At 37.9% G+C, this 24,636-nt stretch overlaps 1 protein-coding gene across 4 annotated transcripts in view; it reads right to left on the bottom strand.

Moving 5' to 3' along the window:
- Nucleotides 1-24,636, bottom strand: part of PPP2R5E (protein phosphatase 2 regulatory subunit B'epsilon) — a 163,756-nt gene that overhangs the window by 16,621 nt on the left and 122,499 nt on the right. For all 4 annotated transcript variants that reach the window (XM_020986511.2, XM_020986508.2, XM_020986509.2 and 1 more), the window contains 7 exons: nt 22,565-22,657; nt 10,554-10,684; nt 10,375-10,434; nt 8,942-9,050; nt 6,528-6,581; nt 6,378-6,428; nt 5,047-5,166 (listed from right to left, as the gene is read on the bottom strand). In XM_020986511.2, coding sequence (XP_020842170.1) covers nt 5,047-5,166; nt 6,378-6,428; nt 6,528-6,581; nt 8,942-9,050; nt 10,375-10,434; nt 10,554-10,684; nt 22,565-22,657 — 618 coding nt within the window. The remainder of the gene's footprint in view (nt 1-5,046; nt 5,167-6,377; nt 6,429-6,527; nt 6,582-8,941; nt 9,051-10,374; nt 10,435-10,553; nt 10,685-22,564; nt 22,658-24,636) is intronic.

Below are 24,636 nucleotides of genomic sequence, written 5' to 3' on the forward strand. Positions count from 1 at the left end.
TTAATTCCCCAAGTTTTTCTTTACAGCAAACCTCTTAGCATCTTCCACCCCTTATTAACCCGAGTTCTACTCTCTAGGAAGCCAAGCAGCACTAGGTTAATTCGTCTTCTGAGTGACAGTCCTTCAAACACCTGGATACGTCAAACATCTCTCTAAAGTCTTAAAATTTTCCAAGCTATCTATTCCCACTCGGTTCCTTCAACTAACCACAATGTGGTATGACTTCAAGGTTCTTCACATTCCTGGGTGCCCAATTCTGAAACTTCTCAATACTATCAATGTTTTTCCGAATATAAAGTACAGAACTAACCATAAAATATCACATGTGGCCTGGTCAAGGAAGAGGCCAGGGCAACTTTGGCTAATCCTGGGCACTAACCCTCTCTTTAGATAGCCTAGGATCACAACGACAATCTTGAGCTACCATATTACATTCATGACTCTTAAGGAACCCCAGGGTTTTTTCTGACAAACTGATAGATAGACAAGCCTTCTTCATCCTTGTAACTGCAAAGCTGAATTTGTTCACCTAAGTATGAGATTTTAATTCGTCCCTATTAAATTTCATCCTATTAGATTTGGCCAAACATTCCATACTGACTCAATCATAAAACATACTAGCTGTTTCTCCCAGTTCTGAATCCTTTGCAAAGTTGATAAGTATGTCACACATGTCCTCAACCAAATTACTGATAAAAATGTTAAGCATCACATAGTTAAGCACAGATGCCAGGGATATTCCACTAGAGATTTCCTGCCATTAACGATTACTAATTTGACTCTGGCCATCCGCCCCATTAAAATCCCCCAACTGCACTTTCACCTAGCCTGTATCACTCATCTTCTTCACAAGAATACCTATTATAAAAGATTTTGTCAACTCCTTTGCTAAAATTAGGGAAACTCTATCCATAGTATCATCATGATCTCCCTGGTCAAAAGTGAAATAAGGTTAGTCCAAACTGACTTTGTGACCATTGCTTCCTTTTCTTTATGCTCACTGATTATCCTTTTAATAATAATTTCTTTTTAAAAAAAATTGTTTTAATCAGTCAAGATCTACCTTCTCACCTCCCTATTCCCCCTCCTCAATGAGAACACAACAAAAAACAAAACTCTTTACCAACATGTGTAGGTCAATCAAAATAAACTTCCACATTGGCCATTTTCAAAAAATTTGTCACTCTTCATTCCGGATCTTTCACTTCTCTATCAGGAGGTGGGCAGCATGTTCTATCATAAGTCCTCTGGAATCCCAGTTGGTCGCTACACTAAGAGTTCAGCACAATAGTATTCTATCACATTTATCTACCATAACTTGCTCATCTATTTCCTAGTTTATGAGTACCCTCTCACATTCTCATCCTTTTCCAAAAAGAGTTATAAATATTTTTATACATCCTTGGAGTTTGTTTTGATCGAATCTTTCCCTTAATTCATCATTTCTTTTAGTTTCCCCCCTCCCTCTTTTTCCCTTTCCCTCCTCTTTCCCTGCTAAATGTGTTTTTGTTCCCAACATGTTTGAGGGGAAGGAAGGGATTCTTCCTTTTTACCAGTTCAGATGAGATTGAGGTTCAAGGGTCAGCTGCTCCCCTTCGCCCCTTCCTCCTTGTTTCTATAGATGTCTACTCCTAAATCCTGATTACTTGGCGCCTTTGTATTTGAATTCTTTCTTCCTGGCTGCTAGCAGTATTTTTTCTTTGACCTATAGAAGCTCTGGATTTTGACTGACGTTTCAGGCAATTTTCATTTGGGAGTGTCTTTTAGAAGGTGCCTAGAGCATTCTATTTCCGTTTTGCCTTCTGATTCTAAAAAACTTGGGCAGTTTGGTTTTTTTTTTAAGGTTTCTTGAAATAAGATGTCTGGGCTCTTTTTTTTTGGTCTTGGCATTCAGACAGTTCGATGATTCTTAATTTTTTCTCCTCAATCTGTTTTCTATGTTAGTTCTTTTTGCTGTAAGATACCCTATATTTTTTTCTGACGTTAATATTTGTTGCCCCATGGAGTCACTGGCTTCTAGTTGTTCCATTTTAATTTTCAGGCAGTTTGTTACTTGGGCAAGGTTTTGTATCTCTTGTTAAGCATTTACTTCCCATTCCATTTCTTTCTTCTACAGCTCTCGTTTCTTTTCCAATTTTTATCTCGAGCATTCTCTTTCCCTTTATTAAAACTTTTTTTTTTTGGTGAGGCAATTGGGGTTACGTGACGTGCCCAGGGTCACACAGCTAGTAAGTGTCAAGTGTCTGCTCTGAGGTCAGATTTGAACTCAGGTCCTCCTGACTGCAGGCCCGGTACTCTATCTACTGTGCCATCTAGCTGCCCCTTATAAAAACATTTTAAAATTCTTTTTTAAATTCTTGCTTCATGTCTTTCTAGCTCAGTTTGTGCACAAGATGTGTTTTTCTCTGAGGCATTCCTTGTAGATGTTTTGGAGTCATTCTCTTCTGCATTTATGTCTTGAGCACCTCTATCAGAATCACTCATTATGGTAGGGTTCTTTTTTTTTTGTTTGCCCATTCTTCCAGCTTACTTCCTGACTTCAGATCTGATGCTGGGCCTGATCTCTGCCACACTTCTGGAGGGGAAGGTTTGGGCTGAACCTGCCACTATTTCTTGGGATATCAAGTGTTGTGTTATTCCAGGCTCTTGGGGACGGGCTGGGAAACTGTGAGCATTCAATACTTCTAAATGGTCTGATCCAGGACCAAAGTCTGATTGCTTGCCCTTCTTCTGTCCCCACACCTCATCTGAGCTCTGCAAGCTCCTGGTCTGGATCTCAGTCTATGCAAATGTAGACTGGGTTAGATTCCACCCCCTAGTGGATGGAAAGCTCTGTTGGTTCAGAGTGGTCCTGTAGGCTCCCCTTTCATCTGGAATTCCTGCCTTGATTATTTCTCTGCAGCTTGGCTAGATGCTTTGAACGAGACCCTGCTTTGCACCTGGTGTCTGAGCTACATCACTGCTGGTTTCAGAATGTCCTCCTTTCTCCATACACAGCCCAGGGTCTCCCTACTTTGAACATCACTCCTCTGTGCAGGTCTCCTTCTGACCACCCTGGATCTGTGACTCAGAACTGGAAAATGCATGTTAAAGCTTCAAGTTACTACTTGTTCTTGTCACAGGGGCCCAGTACGAATCTGGAGGTGCCCTTGGAAAGATCTAGGCTTTTCTTTTGTCCTGGTGCACAGCCTCTCTCTGGGTATTGGAGTGTTCACATGTGGACCGATCCCATCCCCAATCCACAGATCCCTCTTCTGTTTCCCAATGCTGAACTGGACCGGTCTCACTGTGACTTTTTTTGGATTTCCCCATCAAGATTCAGTCTAGTACATTTTCTAGATCTGTTTGAAGAAGAGTTTGTAACACTGGCTCCTATCATAATACTTTCTAGAATTTTTCCATGAATTGAAGTCAGACTCACTCACCTGCAGTTTACTGACTTCATTCTCTTCCTTTTTGGAAAATTGGGGTATATACCTTTCTCTAATTTCATTGTATTTCCCCCATTCCCTACAGTCTTTCAAAGATTACTGACAATGCTTCCATAATAGCATCTATCAGTTCTTTCATCTAGGGATGTAGTTCCTCTGGGTCTGGTGATATAAAAATGATTGGCAGTTAGGTATTCTCTTATTACCACCGACATGTCTTGAATATTGACATCCTATTAGTCATTCTTGCTCTGCCCCTACCAATCCGAAAACTGTTCTCCACGACAAGGAGAAAGGCAAATAAGAGTTAAACAGCTCTGCCTTCTCTTGGTAATTAGTTATCAGTATTTCATCTATATCAAGTGGCAGACTTCTTCCTTCTTTGATCCCTAAAATGAAAGGGGAAAATCCGGTAATACGTCCCTTCCTCCTCCTTACCAAAAGAATTGGTTTTCTTGTCGTCCATATTTTTTCCTAACAAGCCTCAACTAACTCTGAATGTTAGTCCTCCAGACACTTGTGCTAAGAGACTGCCAACTCATCTACAGAGGACCAATAATTCTGACAGAAACTGAAAAATTCTATCCAAAATCCAGATGTATGATATATAAGGTGACCTGCATGCTTTTAACAGCCACATATCTGACTGAAATCTATTTTCACCTAGATATTAGGTAGACAGAAGGTGTTATTATACTGTCCCTATACACACCTTACTGTTGTGCTGTGATCTTATCATAAGATGGTATAAATATACTATGCCTTCTGAGCACTCCAACCAAAAATAAAACCCCAATTGTTAATTAATATCTCCAAATTGGGAAGAATGGTTGAAGTTAAAGAAAAGAGAATATCTCTTAGAGTGGATGCTATGAAACAAATTTAACATAATTAACATGATTCAGACAGGGAGTTAATCTTTGTCAGGTTTGTCAGTTTGAAATGTGTCTTTTGTCCAATTTTAATGACACTAAAGGCCCTTTAAAGACAGAGCAGTGTAACAGAAAGAGCACTAGCATTGGAAGTAGATAACCTGGGTTTGAATCCCTCTCCCCTGCCTCTGCTTCCTAACTTCCCAGATGACCTCGATCACTTAACCTGCTTGGGAAAGTTAAGTCCTAATCCATAAACAGAAGGAGGTACAGAAAATGATCTCTAAGGTCTCTCTTAGCTCTAAATTGTATGAAATAAACAACAAAACCCAACATTTTATCAGCCGAGAAAGAACTTTCTCCATCACAAATCTATTTTCCAATGCTATTCTTTGTTCAAACTAAAAGCCTAGATGGGGTTCTAGTAAGTTTCTATTGCCCTCCGCTTCCTGGCATATGGCCCCAAAGACATTAGAAAGTGCTTTTTTCCTACTGAATGTGGCTATATACTGTATGAGCTGTAACTGATCTTTCCAATGATATAACTGCCTACAAAGACAAAAAATGTCAATCAAATCATGGGTTCCTAAAATCTATTCTACTTCTATCTCACAGAAAGGAAACTTAACCAAAACAATTCCACTGTCTACAGGCCACTGGATATTATATCTTGCTGTTAAAAACAAGCAAAAAAACAAACAAACAAGCAAAAAAACAAAAAGTGGGTCCTCTCCGTCACTGACCTGAAAGTGAGGGCTAGATACACACTTGGCAATTTGTTTAAACAATGGTTCCTGAATTTTAACAAACTGTGAAGGTTCAATCACATCCAAAATTTCTTCCAGCTCCCCAAGGAACATGACCTAGAAAACAAGCACATGCTAAATACAAATTTTCAAGATCTTTATATTGAATTTTACTAGATGTTGAAAATGTGATTACACATACGGTCTGTTTTAAGAAAATCTTGTATATTAAAACTTGTATAAAAGAAGAAAAAAACACTAAGGCATGTGGTATGTGTGTGTTTCACTTTACAAAGTGTTTGACATATGATACCTTTTCAAATTAAGCTAAAAACTTGAAAATGATTTGCAAAAAAAAAATACATGAAACATTGCAGTGACATATTATCATCTCATATTACTAACAAGTAAACCTACACTGTTATCACAGCAGGCACACATTGCCACAGAAGACCTTTACTAACTGCCATCACATCACCTTCTTCTTTTGTCACAAGATCAGGGCTAGCACTATAATATGTGGCAAGTATGTGTTAATTATCATGAGGACATTTTTGAGAGGTGCTGGACAGTTTTAAAGGCGGCTGCTCTAGGGAAATGAGAAATATATATTTATATAAACATTGAAAGGCATTCAATCTAGTACAAATATCTACAGAAACTCTGATACACACACACACACACACACACACACACACACACACAAGAATTTACAGTGGACAGTGAATCTCCTAGTAGTAGTAGTAGTAGTAGTAGTAGTAGTAGTAGTAGTAGTAGTAGTAGTAGTAGTAGTAGTAGTAGTAGTAGTAGTAGATAAGCTATGTTATTTGTATTTATTCTGCATATATTGACATAAGCGCATGTTGGTTATCTCAGCAGGGATCTTTTCCATTTTTCTTTCTGTATTTACCTTGCCAAATATAGTGCCTAATCCACATTAGGCATTTAATAAACGCTTGTTAATTGCTAAACTATGTTAATCTGGCAACCCTTAGATACTTAGGTACTGAGATGCAAAGATAACTGTTAAGTGACATGAATTAGACATCTTTAAGATAACTTCAAAGGAAAATATGAAAATTACTTCAAGGGGGAGCAAATTAAAATGTAATGTCTATGACAATCCTTCCATAATGACATAATAGAAATTTTCTGCATACTTGTGAACTTTTTTTGGAGGGAGACATACATTTCAGATGTTTTTCTACGGTAGGTAACATTAAGAATTCTGTCAAAAAAAGGAAACCACCAGGAAAGGCAAAACCATCACAAATATGTTGCTAGGTCTGACTTAGGACTATGAGACTTACATACTGATAAGAACTTACCTCCTTTTGACTACATGTTTTAGGCCAGAATTTCATTAACCCTCTAATAACCTAAATGGGAGGAGAGGAAAAAGAACACTTAATTTTTCAAATCCACAGCAATAGAGAAAAGGAATTTCAAATTGCAAAAAGTATCAAAGTAATATTTACTGGCTCTGTGAGTGAAGGATCTTTCTCCAAAAACTGTACTATGCAATATGCCAACTGAAAGAAAAGGAAAATATCAGATCACAAGTATTCTTTACTAAGAACTCCAAAAAGCTCTTTTTAAAACTTAGAAGTACACAGTGTTAATATTTAATGCTCTGTTTACTAAATTTTACCTTAACTCAGTATAGGAAAAATATAAAATGAAGCGCATTTTTAAAAATAAGACATTTTTATTACCAGACTCTAGTGGAAAGAAAATTATAGACATTTGCATCTTAAGACGAAAAGAAGCCTTATAAAAATCACTTCCTCTTACAGATAAGGGAAACTGAGATCCAACATACTAGAGAGAATTGAAAGTTTGTGGCAAAAAAAAAAAAAGAAAAAGAAAAGAAAAAGAAAAAGAAAAAGAAAAAGAAAAAGAAAAAAAGGTCATGTACACATATAAGCTTACTAACTTCCAGGTCACATGGAAGGTTCAATCCATCAATCCACAAGCATCTATTAAGCATCTACAAATTGTGCGCTAGGCACTGTCCTGGGGACACAAATAAAGTACAGGACGATCCCTCCATTTTAACTGGGGAGTCAACATGTAGATATGTAAGTATTTACAAATTTAATACAAAGCAGTTAAATAAAAGATTGAGAGGGGGCTTTAGCAACCGGAGCTTCATGTACAAGATGGTGCTTGGGCTGTGTCTTGGAGGTAGAAAGGGATTCTATGATGCAGAAATACGGTACTGCATTCCAGGCAGGGGGGACATCCAGCGTAAAGGCACAGAGATGGGAAATGTAGTATTAGAATTTGAGAGGGAGAGAAGAAGAGCAGCAGCCAATGGAGGCTGAGAAGGCAGGCTGGGACAAGATTATGAAGAGGAGCCACATGGTCCTATCTGTGCTCAAGGATAATTATTTTGGCAGCACTGTGTTAGGACAGACTGGAGTAAGGAAAGGTCTGAGGTGATTAAGAAACTGAGGTCGCAGGGTCCCCACCCTTGGAAAGCGGAAACACAGTAAGTTGTTTTGGACGTGCTGAGCTTGAGACGTCTCTGGAATACAGTGTGTGAAACGTCCAACAGGCAGGTCTGAAGCTGAGGGGAGACTGGGGCTGGGTATATACCGAGTCATCTAAATCAAGATAATTACGGCCCATGGAAGCTAATGTGGTCACCAAGAGAAAGTGTAGAGAGAGGAGAGAAGAGGGACCACGACAGAGCCTTAGGAAACAGGGTACTACAATCAGGGTACTGGTTACAGGTTATGCAATGAAAAGAAGAAAAAAAAGTCACATTCCAGTGAATTCTTAAATTCTCTGAACTTCATCCGAGAGATCTTTGTTGAACAAAGATCCTGCAACAGTGCCTTTTTGCTATCTCTGACAACACTAACAAAATAGTAATTTGCTTTGGTACCAAAATAATGCTATAGTAATGGGAACTTATCAAAAATGTTGCTGACGAACATAAGCAAAACTCTATCACTTTGGTATGCAGAAAAATGAAGTGTCTGGCATAGACAGGACCTGATGAAATCCTGAGCTCTGAGTCTGAAGTAAATTCATTTAGGATAAACATTCTTTTATATGCTTATTAAATGTGATTTTGCGTTCCAAAGACAAAAAAGAGGATTTGCAGGAAGTGCTCATAAAATTTTTTGAAAAGCTATTATCCTTATGAAACAAGATTTAAAGATAAATTAAAAACACATGGGCTAAAATTTCCTTGATATAGGGATTTAACATTTAAAGAAGAAAAGCACTTGGAAAAATGTATCATATATTTAGTCAAACTCAAATATGGGGGATGGGATGGGGAAGAAAGAAACAGAATTTTGATACAGAATTAAAAAGCTACTAAGATTAGCAACCCCTTTAGTGACATGCTGAGTATGAAAAATAACTTAGCAAATAAATTAGAAGATGTACAAGACAGATAATGAGAGGATGTGACTTTTGAAAGTGATAAAAGTAGGACAGAAAAGACAGGAAGACAGACGGCAGATCAAAGAACATTTGCGTCTGCATACCTCCTTATAAAGGGAAGGGAAATAGTGAGGTAACTACAAGAGAGGAGAAAATACAGGCTAAAGAATATTGTTGGCGTATCTAAGATTGAGATCCTTTTATTCACACAAGTTATAATATAATGAAGTCTCTATGTTTAATAAGCAACTGTACGACTCTGAGGATCACAATTACTTAATCTATTGTCTCAGTTTCTTGCAAAATGAAGGAACTGCACTAGGCCATCTCTAAGGTTCTTTCAAGCACTAAAAAAGTCTATGATTCCAATATAGCTACAACTAATTTGCAAGTGAAATTTTTAGCAAGTTTTTTAAGTGACAATATAGTTTTTTTAAATATCAAGACATTCTACTGCAGCCACATGAAACACCACTTTAAAATATTTTACCTGTGCATGGAAGAGAGATAAGCTCCTGACTGTATGTAAAGGAATCAACACCTTCACCAGAAACTGTTTATGTTCTGCCTTAAGAGGTAAAGCAAAGCCATTGATAATACTAGGAGAAGAGAAAAGAAATCAAAACTAGCAACGTTACCACAACAGATTATCTACCAAATAATAAGAATGAATCAGTTTCATTGGCAAAAATATTAACAATGCAAAAAAAAAGACACTAGAATTCAAGATCAAGATTTGGCAAATTAGGGGCAGCTAGGTGGCACAGTGGATAGAGCACCGGCCCTGAAGTCAGGAGGACCTGAGTTCAAATGTGGCCTCAGACCAAACACTTGACACTTACTACCTGTGTGACCCTGGGAAAGTCACTTAACCCCAAGTGCCCAAGCTTGGGGGGGGGGGGGGGGGGGGGGGGTGGGGGGGAGTTTGGCAAATTTCTCTTCACTGGTAAGGAAGACTAATATAAAGTAAAAGACAAAGATCTGTTCTTCATTCTATGCAAAAGCTTCCTTATCTAATCACTACAGGAGATTCCAAATGCTCTTTCCACCTAAAGATCCCTCGCTCCCCATTCCCTTCCTTCAAAGAATCCCTTGTGCTGCTCATTTCCTCTCTGAATATGGCCCTCTCAATTCATCTTTCTCCCTCTTTCACACGTCTTGTCTCCTCTCTTCCCAACCCCGTAACACCTTTATGGTTCATGAGTCAAGACCTCACATTATTTTCTCCTAATGTGAATGGGAAAAGTCAATTACATCATCCAGTTCGAAAACAACACAATACAGATAAATTACATTAATCTGCCTCAAGAAACCTCTAAATAACAAATCCATCCCACAACTGAAGGCAGCTGTTCAAGAGCCAGTTGTGTGCATATTGTTCCTTTGAGAATAGCAATCTTTTTATTCCTTTATTTACTTGTGCCCTTTAATTTTTTATTTTTTTTTTTATGCAATTGGGTTTAAGTGACTCGGCCAGGGTCACACAGCTAGTAAATGTCAAGTGCTTGGTCCGAGGCAGGATCTGAACTCAGGTCCTCCTGACTTTAGGGCTGGTGCTCTATCCACTGTACCACCTAGCTGCCCCTGTCCTTCAATTTTTCAACAAATGTGTCAACAGACAAGCTGGCCCAGAAACTAACAAGAATAAGATGGCCCTTTGGCAAATAAAGAGACCATTGGTTAAACAGCTGTCACTACAATAAACTAAAGTACCTGTTTTCATCACTGAAATGAAACTATCAACACAAAAACTGTAAAGCAAAGTGATTAAGGGAAAAAAATCTGATATTAGTCAAGCTAATTCAAACAAGAAGTCATTTACAGCAAGATTTATCTAAATCAGCACTTCAGTTTTGCCACTTGACTCTAATTTTCAGAACAGCTATTCAACTGAGATTAGCAATTAAATCAAAAAGTGCTTACCTTCCTAATATTTCCAGCAGTTCAGCTACTCCATTGAAGTGTTCAGTTTCATAAACAAACCTATAACAGAAAAAATAGTAGTAAAGTTCTCAGGCTAACTAGCTAAATGTGTCGAGTTTACTTAATATTCCTATGAAAGCCCTAAACTCTTCTTCCTTCTCTCTCCCCTCACTACTTACCGTAGAAAAATATTGTTAATCTGTTTTCGGATAAATGCTCTAAGACCAAGAAACTTGCCATAAATTCTGTGTAAGACTGTTTTTAGGTAGTCTCGTTCTCGAGGATCTTCACTGTCAAAAAGTTCCAAAAGCTATTGCGGAAAAACACAAACATATCACACATGTTATTTAACAATAAATAAAAATTCATGCACTAATTTAATCTTCAGAAATGCTGATGAGCAGTCATACTCGCGTATAAAATCTGCGTCGCCACTCTAAAAAAGCACTAAATGGCATATCTTTCCGAGAAAGTTTTCAGGCAAATAAAATAATCAAAAGTACTAAGTAAAAAAGGCACAGATTACTTATATGCAAGGGAGTATCATGGAATCTTCATGTATGATCACAGGATTCAGAGCCACACAGACTTAATGATAATCCAGTCTAATAACTGATGAGAAGACTGAGGCCCAGAGAAGTAAATTTAACTTGACTTAGGTCACACAGATTTTAAGGAGCAAAATCAGGAACTGAACCCAAGGCTTCTAGTCCAGAGCCAGGCTGCTGCCTACTTTTAATCCGGCCAGCGATATTCTTTGGATACTCTGAGGCTAACGTATTTGAAGATTTTTGTATGTATGTCTATAATCTGGAAACAAACCTAATTTAATGTGCAGGGGTTAAATCACCAGTCCGGCCATGACATGATTTCATTTTTCTGGCCAAATCAACCCCGGAAAGGGACACCCCCAAGACAAAAAAGGGAAAATACAAAGTGGCTACAATGTTGAAAAGTCTCAATATCTAGCTGGCCTGGGCAGATTTAATTGGTTGAGACAACTCTAGCTAATCTCAAATTGATAGCACTAACAAAATTTCAGTTGTCTTATGAGTACAATGTTTTTCCTCATTGACCTGAAGGTTATTTTAGATTATCATTCTCATTGTTTAGAGAAAACCTTAAAGAAATTTTCATTCTCTTACATGTTTCAATATTAGAAAGGCTAGAAAAAAACCCACAGTTAACATCACATGATAAGCATAATCATGGAATACTTGAAAAGACCATCTTGGCAGGAAGCAATCAAAGAGTAAGGTCTGATTTTTGGTAAAGCAGTAGCAGCACCACAGACATCAAAGGGTTCCGTAAACAATGGCATCAACTACAAAACCAATGAGTGGTATTTCAATGCAAGCAAAAGGAAAAAAGGAACTAACGGCATTCCTTCTGTTTCACACAAACTCACACAGGTGATAAATGATATTATTAGCCACCGCATTTTCAAATATAAAAATAAGCCACAAAGCTATGTTCACAAAGTCTGAAATACTGTTGAGCAAAAATGAAAACTACTCAATAGGCAAGTATGCTATTCTTGTCTCATCCTTTGCTCTGTGATTTGTATACTCTGCTACATACTCATGCTAACATTAACTCCATTGACCTATCATTACTCATTAATAGAAAGAACAGATTTTTTCTTCTTATTTTTGGTTCTGTTTCTATTTTAAGTCTTGTAAAGCAGTTTCATGAGTAATTCACGACCAGCATAAGGGAAGGGGGGAAGGGAGGTTATAAAGCTTGAGTCAACTATGGTTACATATGGTTAATCATGAAACCATTTCATGAAAACTTATCAACTAATGGTTGCATTAGACCCCCAAAAATAGACTATTGGGTGTCTTCCTTTAGTCTTACGGAAAGATGCATTTTTTAAAAATACATCTTTTAGAAAAATAAAATAAAAAATGACTCATAGTTTAATCAGATGCTTTTCAGCTGCTCCACGAGGCAAAAAAGAAAAATTACCACATACCTTGGTGTATCCTTTAAATATAAGGAAGAGACGAAAATAAAAGAATCATGGACTGGAACAGACCTTTGCCATCGTTCAGTCCAACTCCTTCATCTTACAAATGAGGAAAATGACCCAAAGGAGGTAAGTGATTTGCTCAAGATCACAGAAACTGGCAAAGTAACTGGCAAAGCCAAAATTACGTATCTAATCAGATGGAAAAAAATAAAGGAAGAACAGTGATACTTGAAACAAAATAGCCACGTATCTACACACATACTTACAGAAGGAATGAGAAAAATGATTTGACTTGTTTACATATAGGATATGGATAACAGGTAGCCTATTGTCAAACCAGGGACAGCTAAGTGGCACCGTGGACAGAGTGCCAGGCCTGGAGTCAGGAGGTCTCATCTTCTTGACTTCAAATCTGGCTTCAGACTCTTACAAACTGTGTGACCCTGGGCAAGTCACTTAACCCTGTTTACCTCAGTTTCCTCATCTGTAAAATGAGCTGGAGAAGGAAAAGGCAAACCACCCCAATTATCTTTGGCCAGAAATGACTGAAAACAACCAACAATAACAAAATGTCAAACTAAAAATATAATCAAGTTGCCAAGGTGAATACAGAACAGAATGATCTGTCAAAGTGCTAACCCAAAGGTGACATTAATACAGAAGTCAATCTCCCTAAAACAAGGCTGAAGAGCTCAGTTAAAAGACCCTGCTCTGAATCTAACAGAATAAATCTAAAGTGAAATGGTACAGTATCAAAAATCTAAAGTAAAGCCCTTGGCTGCAATCTACCATAAGAGAAAGAAATATTTTCCATTTATTACCAGATTTTAGTAAATGTTAAAGAAAAATTTATCAGAGACTCCACTGACCTGGCCTTGACCATCAGGAAAGACCTAAGATTGGACATCTGCCTTGCTGCCACATGTATACACTTCCACATTTTCCCTGAGGATTAATCATTATATCAACATTACCTCTGCTACCTTGAAGGATATAAGGGTCTACTGGGCCTCCACTCATCTCTGTGATTTTGGGATGTAGCCTGTCTAGATTGAAGCTCCCTTCCCTGAACACCACCAATGCTTGCTCCCTCACACCCAGCTATGTACACCACATCCCTCTTGTGTTCCTATTTCAATTCCATTTTGGCCTCTGGAAACTGTTCTGTTGCTAATAAACAGCCCTTTATTTTAAACTGCTTCATATATATTCTATATATTGTATTGAGGGTGTATGGGACATTCAGGAGGACCACCTCTAAAGTGAGGGCTTGCTGACATCTTTTCAGGGCTAATCATCTACCTCAGATGTCCACCTGATTCATCCAACTCACACCTTGGCTCCAGGAAGCTACAGCATGCACAGCGGCCACACTTTGGTAAACCGTCTGGACAGAGGGGCTAAATCAGATTAAGGGTAACTGACAGGCCTCAAACCTGCTGGTGAGTTAGGAAGCAGCATTCTGATCTCGGGCAATTTTTTCTCCTATGATGGTCTCTTCTATCTCAATAGGTAAAGGTATACTCCAAGCATGTAAGGAATTAGGGGGATGTCTACACAAGCACATGAAAACTTTCCCTAGCAGAATGGGCAGAGGAGAAATTTGCTCCAATGGCTATGAGGGCAGATGAAGCAGGTGCTGTGGAGCTCTTAGAGACTGGTCAGGCATTGAAGACACCAAGGTCACCCACTGCATCCTGGCCCATTGCCAGTTATCTTGACTCCTGTCCTGCCACTGGACTTCACTTACTCAAGAAGACAGAGTGAGGCTGATGACTTTGTGCACCTCTGCTTCACTTAAATCCAATTCACATGCAGGTCAAGTCATCACCCAGGATGCCACTGGTTCTCTTCAGAAATGAAGGACAAACAACGATATATTGTATTTACTTATGTAATTTTCACTGCATGTGTCACGGTCCCCCCAACAGAATGCTAGGGCACAGCTATTTTGTGGTTTCTTTGTATGCCGAGTGCCTTGCACAAGAGAACCGGTGATAATAAATACTTGTACAATTGAATTAATTTTTTTTAAAAAAGGAAAACAAAAAAAAAAGTATGGAATCTTTTTCCATTACTGTCTGTAAATCTTCATGGAGACCTAAATGCTGGCCTATACCTAGTGTTTGTGCAACCCTAATTAATCATTCAAATAAATGCCGGCTGTAAGTAAATCTTAATATTAAATAATTTTTACAATTAGTTAATATGGAGAAAACAGTTTAATGCCAAATAAGGTCAAAAACAACAAGAACCAATCCTTAACTTCTCTAATTAACTAGTGTATATGATGTATTGCCCAATAAGCTTCTGGAACATGTGAAAACACACAGAGAAGGACAAAAGGACTGATTAGATTCATAACCACAAATATTCTAGCAATCAGTTATAAGACACACCTAAACTTTGCAACTCTCCAAGGAGCTAGCCTGATAATTGCCTCATGAATGTTTGCTGAACTGAACTCAATCTAAGATTTTCCTTCTTCCTGAAGGGTGGGCTGGAATAAGGCCCTACACTAGGTTAGGGAGTAAGGTTCTAAGATGCCTGGTAATTTCATTCTGGTGTATAGTATTTAGGAGGAGTCACATGGGAAAGGGTAAGAAACCATCTCTCCCTGTCAAAATGAGGAAGAAAAAAAAGGAAAGGGGGAAGTGTTGTTATTGTTGTTTTTTCCCAGGGAAGTCTGAGGACAAATATTTAGGCAAAATGTGTGGAGGCAGGGGCAGCTAAGTGACACAGTGGATATAGCAGCCCTGAAGTCAGGAGGACCTGAGTTCAAATTCAGTCTCAGACCAAACACTTGACACTTACTAGCTGTGTGACCCTGGGCAAGTCACTTAACCCCAACTGCCCAAAAAAAAGATGTGTGGAGGCTAAAGCACACATCTACTCCTTGTGCTTATCCCAATCCAGGAAGCAGCATCCTGATCTCAGGTAATTTTTTTCTCCTATTGTAGAATCTCTTCTATTTCAATAGGTAAAGAAGACTTCAAGTGCTACAAAACACTCTGTGTGTACTTAAAATATTACATTTTATGTTCATTTATTTTCAAATATAAACTGTACCATTTGCGAGAGCATATAAGAATTTTTGTGTTCCTCTGGGTATATGTGCGTGCACATGTGCATGTGTGTTTACCTGTGTTAACATTTAATACTTTACCTAAAAGCTGAAAAATTTACCTCACTCTTACATTTTTCGTCTGCTAGATGCAAAGCAAATTTGTTGAGAGATTCACCTATCGAGTCCTTTGGTAATAAATTATATTTACTGTGCTAGGATGGTCTACACTAGACTAATAATTAATTCACTAAGACTGAAGTTATCTATCTCTTTGACTTATAGGATATAAATCTATAAGGCTGGTTCATTTATAAATGCAGGCAATGCTTAGCTACCACCACATTACTCAGATTTTTGAACATTACTTTTTAAATGTGATTGAATTATCAGTGTTATTCAATGTTAACACAGTCTATAACCTTAGTTCCTTTATATAACCTTAGTTCCCTTATATTCAACTAGGAAAGTGTTGAATCACTGGCATGACTGGTAGAATGTGGCAGAAAAAACTTCTAAGGAGCCTGTTCAATTCATGCTATAGAAGAGGAAGTTGGGGGCAGCTAGGTGTCTCAGTGGATAGAGCACTGGCCCTGGAGTCAGGAGGACCTGAGTTCAAACTCGGTCTCAGACACTTGACACTTACTAGCTGTGTGACCCTGGGCAAGTCACTTAACCCCACTGCCTAGCCAAAAAAACAAACCCCACACACACATAAAAAAAAGCAAATAAAGGGAAAGTGCAGGCTTGAAAATAGAACAAGATTAAATGTCTTCTCTCCACTAACTTTTGGAATACACTACATCAGGGACAAAGATATATCACTATGCTTTTTAGCTTTCTAACATTCATTTACAGATTGTTGAAAGTCCAATGGCTTTCTTGTCCCCATTAAGTTATTTGAGGAATGGAAGGCAGCTATCTTATTGGGTAAAGAGTTAGAAAATAGGACTTGTAGTTAAGAAGATATGAATTCAAAATCCTGCCTCAGACCCTTAGCAACCATGTGACACTTGGAAAGCCATTTAATCTCTCTCAGCCTCAGTTTCTCATCTGTAAAATGGGTATAACAGCAACACCCACCAACCAAAGTTGTGAGGATCAAATGAGATACTTGTAAAGCACTTTGCAAACCTCACGGTGCTCTGTAAATGCTAGTTGTTATTACTGCAATCTATCTTAGACTTGGGATGACTAAAGGAATCAAAAAACCTTTTATCTTCACCAACATTAGGAAATCTTCAGGGCTCTAAATTAGGTAACACACAGCAACTTTACAGTAAACATTTTTTGATATTTCTCCCCAAATGATGCCTTTCACCATTTTAACTCCATAAAGTCAGTTTACATGTAAATTTTCTAACTCCAATAAGAAGCAGCATGATACAGTGGAAATAATCCCGGATTTGGAGTTAGAGAGTTTATGTCCAAAACCCTGAAGAGTCACCTACTTTCTAGGTGAAAGTGGAAAAATTACTCCAAATGTAATGATAATAGAGAGCTACTTTCTGTGATATTAGGGAATTAGAAACAAAGCAGATGGCCGTCAATTGGAAAGTAGCTGAACAAACTACTGTACAACAATGTGATGGGATATCGCTGCGCTGTAAGAAATGACCAACACGGGGTAGCTAGGTGGCGCAGTGGATAGAGCACCAGCCCTGAAGTCAGGAGGATCTGAGTTCCAATCTGACCTCAGATCAAACACTTGACACTAGCTATGTGACCCTGGGCAAGTCACTTAACCCCAACTGCCTAACCAAAAAAAAAATTAAATTGAATTAAATTAAATTAAAAAAATAAAGAAATGACCAATGTGATAAATTCAGAGGCCTAGATAGATGTATATGAACTGATATGGAATGAAGCAGGCAGAGTCCAGAGGGCAACATACCCAAAGACCACAACAATGCAGATGGAAAGAGCAAACACCCACCCACACACACACACACACACACACACACACAAAAGTGAATGTTTCAAAGATACAAAGAAGAGGTGTGGCTAGAAGGAAGAGATAAGAGAAGATACTCCCACCTCACTCTCTGGCCAAGAAAACACATTCACAAGGGTGGCACACTGCAAACTTCTTCAACGTAATGATTAGTTCTGCCAATTTTCTTTTATTCTTCTTATTCTTTTGACTTAAAAAAATACTATTTGTTACATAAAATGGCTCTCTGGGAAAGGAAGGAGGTGTTATATTGGGAGAAATTGTGTTGATGTAAAAAAAAGACCAATAAAAATTTACTTAATAATAGTTACCAATCATATAGTACATTAAGGTTTCCAAAGAGCTTTACAAATATTGTCTTATTTTATCCTCAAAGACCCCATTATTATCCCCATTTTATAGATGAGGAAACTGAGATGCAGAGAGGTTATATGACTTGTCCAGGATAACACATCTAGCAAGTAACTGACGTAGAAATTTAAACTCATGTCTTCCTTATCTGAACCCAACGTACCCTATCTACTACACCACCTCGCTGCCCCTGGGAGTCTTCAGTTTCATTATCTGTAAAATGAGATGTGGAACTAGATTGCCTACAAAATCCCTAAATCCATGATATTATGAAATAACTTTGTCATTACACTTCTTTCTTTTTTTTTTAAATTAATCATGAATTCTGTCAGATGCCCACGAAAGACTAAGAAAGATGAATGTTATGCTGGAACAAGGATGAAGGAGGTTTGGTGAGTTTTATGTGTGGGGTAGAGGGAAGAAGTTTATTTAATTGGTAATAATTTTTTAATAAGTACCATATGAGAATTTATCAATCTTTTATTCGCTCTAGGGTCCCTTTCTACTCTATCCACCCTGTCCACTCTATCCACATGCCACCTAGCTGCCCTGCCTTTATACTCTTAAATAAAAGTAATAAGGAGCTTCCCTCCACCAAGAATTATGGGTAGTTGCCATATTTGAAATTAAAACATCTTGGTATAAAGAACAGCTAGGTTGTACAGTAGATACAGCACTGGAGCTTGGAATCAGGAAGACTCATCTTTCTGAGTTCAATCTGGCCTCAGGCACTTACTAGCTGTGTGGCCCTAAGCAAGTCACTTCACCCTGTTTACCTCATTTTCCTCACCTGTAATATGAGCTGGAGAAGGAAATGGGCAAACCACTCCAGTTTCTCTGCCAAGAAAACCCCAAATGGGGTCACAAAGAACCAGACACAACTGAACAACAAGATACAAAGAAAAGTTTTGACTGCTCAAACCTTTTGAAAGGGTCTCTCTTTGAGAACCATTGCTCTAAGTAACACCATTCTCGAGGATAAAAGGCAAACTATTTTAAGAAGTATAGAATAATTTTGAAAACACTTCTTTAAAGGTGAAATTCAAGATTCTTTATGATCCATGTCAAGCTAGAACCTGAAATCCAATGTGTTGATTTCTGTTTTATACAATACATTCTGAGGTTTTAAAACATAATAACAAAAGGTCCCTTTTAAGGACAGGCTGAGTGATTTACATAATTTGCATGATAATTATGGCACCTTTTTGCTAAATATAACTTTCAATGTGAAGTACAAATTACTAAATAGCAATGCACAGCAGCAGATATGCTTACGGGGATACTTGAGCAGTATGTCTCTTAGCAACCACTAGCACTCTAGACTTGTAGACTCGATGAAGGCAGTCTTTAGAAATACTTTAAATGTAGTCAAATGCGCTCTTATCATAATAAACCCCCTAGTGATAAAAAAAAATGTATTGCCAAACCTGTATCACTTAAACTTATACAGAATAAAGTCAAAATAAAATTACTTTATACATTCATACATTCATACACAAAAAGTACTACTGAAATTCTCTCTACTCTTCAAGGCCCAAGTCAAATGTTACCTCCTTCATCTTCTCAGGCAGAAATGATTCTTCTCCCCTGAGATCTCTGCAGTCTCTCTATCTGTGCTTTCATGCACAGATTTTGTATGTACAGATTTATATGTACGGATGTGTACAGATTTTGAATGTTCCTTGAATTCAAATGCACTGTCCTCTGCCATAGTCAGAACATTTCCCAAACCTCAAACACCCAAAGAACTGGTGCTCATAGTTCTCCTCTGCATTTGTCATATTCAACCATGTATTATAATTATTTGTGTATATGTACTTAACTAAAGACGTGGTTCCAATTGCTTTTCATTGCTTTATATCCTTAGAGGACTAACATAGTACTCTGCAACAGAATCTAACACAAAGGCAGTTGAATAAGCCCTCAAGGGAAATCGACAACCCAGGCTGGATCATATTTGGGAGAAGAATCCTGCATGAAGAAGCGGTTCATTAGCACGGAGCCTCGATTCTTCCCTAAACTGTTTTTCAGCAAAGATTCTAGGGGCAGCTAGATGGCGCAGAGAGCACCGGCCCTCGATTCAGGAGGACCTGAGTTCAAATTCAGCCTCAGACACATAACACTTACTAGCTGTGTGACCCTGGGCAAGTCACTTAATCCCATTGCCTAGCCCCCCCAAAAAAAAACCACAGAAAAGATTCTAACTTTTTCCTTGATGAATGAACAAGCTCCTTCAGGTCAGTACCTAAAAGGTGTGTCTGTCTGTGTGCACATGTATGCATTCATGTGGAAACACTTAACAAAAATTATTTTGGGTTTTTTTTTTGTCTAGACCTATGGTTTCATTCATGTAGAAGTCTCTCAGGATAGAACCTCCTATCAATGCAGAATGGCAACTGTTCTGAACTTAAAGTCATAGAGAGTTGCACAGAAGCACTGAGAGGTGAAGTGACTCCCAAGGTCAGCAGCCAACCAGTATGTTTCAAGGTGGGCCTACAACCCTGATCTTCCTGATTCAAGGCAGCAACAGGAACTTCAGTTGTTACACAACTATGAGGTGAAAACAGTAGTGAACTAGTATGTAGGTAACATGATCCTCATTTTACAAAAAAAGAAACAGTGGCTCTGAGAATAAGTAAATCAAACTCCACCTGCCCAAAACGAAACTCCACACCTTTCCTCTAAAACCCTCCTCTCCTCCATCTGTCGACTTCATTCAAAAGAAGCACCGTTTTTTCACTCTCCTATGTTCACAACTCGGCATGCTCCTCAGCTCCTCAATCTCCCTCACAAAACACATCTAATAAATTGCCAGGTCTTGCCATTTCTACCTTTATAATATCTCTTGCATCTAACCTCTTCTCTCTCCTCACACAGCTACCACCTTAGTCCAGACCCTTGTCACCTCTCACTTAGATTAATGTAGCAGACTCCCTGCCTCAGATTTCTCACCAATCAAGTCCATCCTACACACTACGGTCAAAATAATTTTCCTTAAGTGAAGATTTGACCATGTGTCTCTCCTACTGGATCAACTCCAATGGCTTCCTACTGTGTCCAAGATAAAACAGAAACTTCACTGGTTAGCTGTTAAAGCTCTATACAACCTGGTTCCAACCTATCTTTCCAGTCCTTTTTGGCTGTCACTCATAGCCACCCCACCCACTCCATAACCTAGAGACAAATGTCTCCTGTGTCTGTGCTTTTGGCAGGGCTTACTACTTGCATCTGGAATGCACTCCCTCTTTATCTTCACCTCATAGAGTCTTTCTCTTCCTTTAAGATCTTTAAGATGCAGTTTAAGCACCATCTTGTATATGAAGCATTTCTGATCTTTCCAGTGCTAGTGCCTTTCCTTCCAAACTACCTTGTATTTAAGTACTTGGAATATATTTTTAGTTATTTTATGTCATTTACACACACACACACACACACACACACACACACACATATACACACACACACACACACAAAGGGATTGTTCCATTCTTTGAATATATTTTTAATTATTTTATATCATTTACACACACGCACACACACACACACACACCCCTATTTTCCCCTTGGGAGAATATAAGCTCCTCAAGAATAGGGATCGTTCCATTCTCTGCACTTTTGTCCTCAGTGCTTGACACAACAGATGCTTACAAATATTTGTTGACTTATTAAGGTCTGTACATATGAAATTCTGTTGCCTTACACTGAAGGGTATCTGCTCTCTTCTAAATACTATAGCCAATTTGCCCTTTTTTCTGAAAGGTGAAAATTATTTACAAGGGACCTCACTATAACGCAAATAAGACTGTTCCTTAGGCAGGGGCCTAAAGTAAACTAACTGGCCCAGAACTGTAAAGAATCCTGAAATGAGGATAAATAGGAAGAAATAGCCTAAGTTATAGGATCTGGCCCCCAAAAGTCTGCAAAAATGCAATCTAAATTTTAAAAGTCATTTTTAAAAAATCATTGATGCTTTTCACTTTATGTCACATTTGTTTCCAAACATATCTCCCACTCCTCCCTATCCAATGGGCCTTCTTTTATAATAAGGATTTAAAGGGGGGAAAAAAAGTCAGCAAAGCCAACCAACACACTGAACATATCTTTCAGTATATACGTGATCTCATACCCATAGTCCCCCGCCTCTAAGGCAGGGAGATGGATTTTTATGACTCTTCTCTGGAGCCAAACTTGGTCATTAAAATTTATAAAGTATTAAGTTTTACAATTCAAAATTTCTAACTGTCCAAGTGATGGTTAATTCCTCTAAGGAAACTGCCAACAGTTTATAATATTGCTTTCTAGCAGGAAGGTGTGCTGCTTCCTAAAAGGAAAAAGGAACTTTACTTACAAGGCTCAGCATAGTTTTGACTCCTATCATTTAAGACATTTTATTTATGCTTTGTAGTCAAACACTGCAGATTAAATGTTCAGTTTCAAGAGACCCATGCAAGAGCGCTTAGGAATCCTTATGTGAATAATAGGTTTTAAAATAACAAAGGTTCACAAGAGACTAGAGCTATACATGAGAAATTACTTTATAATTAAACAACCTATAAAAGAAAACTGCAGAAATCCAAGGATTGGCATTCTCTGTTATGAACTTCCAATGCCATGAGTTAAAAGGGATGCCACACTGAACAGAATACAATGGAAATGCACTTGTGTGTGTGTGTGTGTGTGTGTGTGTGTGCGCGCGCGTGTGTGTGTGTTTTGAGGTAGAATAATTAGTTGGCATCCCCCTGCCTGTTCTGAACAAAACTTTGACCAACATTTAGCCATACTAAATTAAATAGCAAAGAAATAAAATACAACTGAGTAACAAATACACATAAAATAGTTTTCTTACCTGTAATACAAATTTCTGATCTATGTATTTTTTGGCAATGCTGGGTTGGAATTCTTGGCTTTCCAAAAATCGTATGAAAAATTCATATACAAGCTGCAACAAATAAAGTACAGTGAGTTCTGAAATAAACAAAGAAAAATATAAGCAACAGGGCACAATGAATGAACTGAAATTGGGATTTAGAATCCCAGATAGGCTGGAAGCTGATCACATAATTTCTTCCTTTCTATGATTGGTTTTCTTACTAGCACAGAAATTAAATCAACTTTCCTCACAAAGCTGCTCTGATATATTGTGAGGGATCTGAGACACACACAATAAATTGGGATTAAGATGCTACACTATGTTCTGAGGAGTTTAACATTCCACTACAGTATCTGTGATTTCTGACTTTGTTAAATTAAAACCTATAGACATGCACACAGACACCCATGTTTCCAGCTCCCTCTGCACACAAGTGACTAGTGCAGTAATATCAGTCTCTAGTCCTGACCTGGAAAATAAGGAGGGAGTTTTACAGCAACTTGCTATATTCAGTAGTAGGAAGGGACTTAAGTATTAGTTCTAATATATGCACATGGAAGTCTTATTATATTTTGGCAATAAAACCCAATTTTCCCCTATTTCAAATTTTCCATAAACTAAGAGATTCTCTCCTAAGTTCCTCTCTGCCACCCTCATGCTAGTAGTCTATGCTTTTTTGTACTAATGTTGTAATGCTAATATAAAAAATGCCTCTAGGTCTCAACACTTCAAAGGAAAAAAACATTCTTTGATTCATTATACTATAATCTTTGAACAACTATTAATTATGCAAAAATAAGTAAGCTGTTCAAATGACCCTAATAAGGATAGTTTCATCATTTGCCAACTCCCATGCTCTCATCTTGCAATGTTTACTCACTGGATGGTAAGGTTTTCTAGTATAATTGGAAATGCATTTTCTCTGCCCTCTGGTTCCTTGAAATCAATTATGATGTTTAATAGTTTGGTGAAAGCTTGGCTATATTTATTAATACATACCAAAAAGTATTTTGCACTTAAGCAACAAATTTTGCTTAAGAACCTCAAAGGCAAATCTTCATGTTTTCAGACAGAAAGACAGAACCAAAAAATAAATTATGTTTTCAAGGTACCACATGAATATTTCATGCCAAACTCAGGGAAAGACTTTAGGATCTCTTACTCTTAATCTTAAACCTGAACCAGAAAGTTCTCCCTTAACTGTAAGTGGAAGTCATTCAAAAAATTTTTCTATTATTTGAAATGCTAAGCCCTATTTTAGCACAAGACTCTAATTTGTAAATTGCAAAACTTAGTCTCTCTTCTTGGGAGGTGGAAGAGAGGCAAGGACAGAATGGAAGAAGGAACACACACACACACACACACACACACACACACATACACACACACACGCACACACGCACACACACACAGGCAAACTACCTAGCCAAAGAAGGAAATCTTATTTTCTTTTAGCCTCTTGTCAACACATTAGAGAGCAGAGTTGCCTCAGTAATTTGTGAACCTGCTTCAAAAGTGAGAAGGATGAGAATAATTTTGAAGTCATTAATTCAGAGGAACATTTAAAAAGTTGAACAACAGGAACACATGGGACTTCTCTGGAGGAAGAAAAAGCTATAAAATAAAGTTTCCCACTTCAATGCAGTAGAAAGAGCTGGATTTCAAGTCAGAGGACTTCAGTTCCAAACTTAGCTCTTAATAGCTGTGGGACAATGTGTAAAATATTTATATTCTCTGGGCCTGTTTCCTAATCCATAAAATGAACTGGGAGGACTAAATGACCTCTAAGGTCTTTTCTAGTTCTAAATCTGCAATCAAGATTTTTCCCAGAGGATTATCCTTTTAAAGAAGTTCTTTACAGAGTAAGTAAAATAGGAAAGCAGTATAAAACATAAGACTCAGGCTTGGCAAAAAAAAAAAAAATTAAACAATAATATCACCTCGAGCCCCTAATACACACGTATAGGTACCCCACTTTGGGTTTCTTTACAATTCAGGAGGAACCTATGGAAAAAGTTAGGAGGCCCAAAGGGTATCCCTCTGGAATT

The sequence above is a fragment of the Phascolarctos cinereus genome, unplaced genomic scaffold (assembly GCF_003287225.1).
Source record: "Phascolarctos cinereus isolate Bilbo 61053 unplaced genomic scaffold, phaCin_HiC Scaffold_3;HRSCAF=262, whole genome shotgun sequence".
Lineage (NCBI taxonomy): Eukaryota > Metazoa > Chordata > Mammalia > Diprotodontia > Phascolarctidae > Phascolarctos > Phascolarctos cinereus.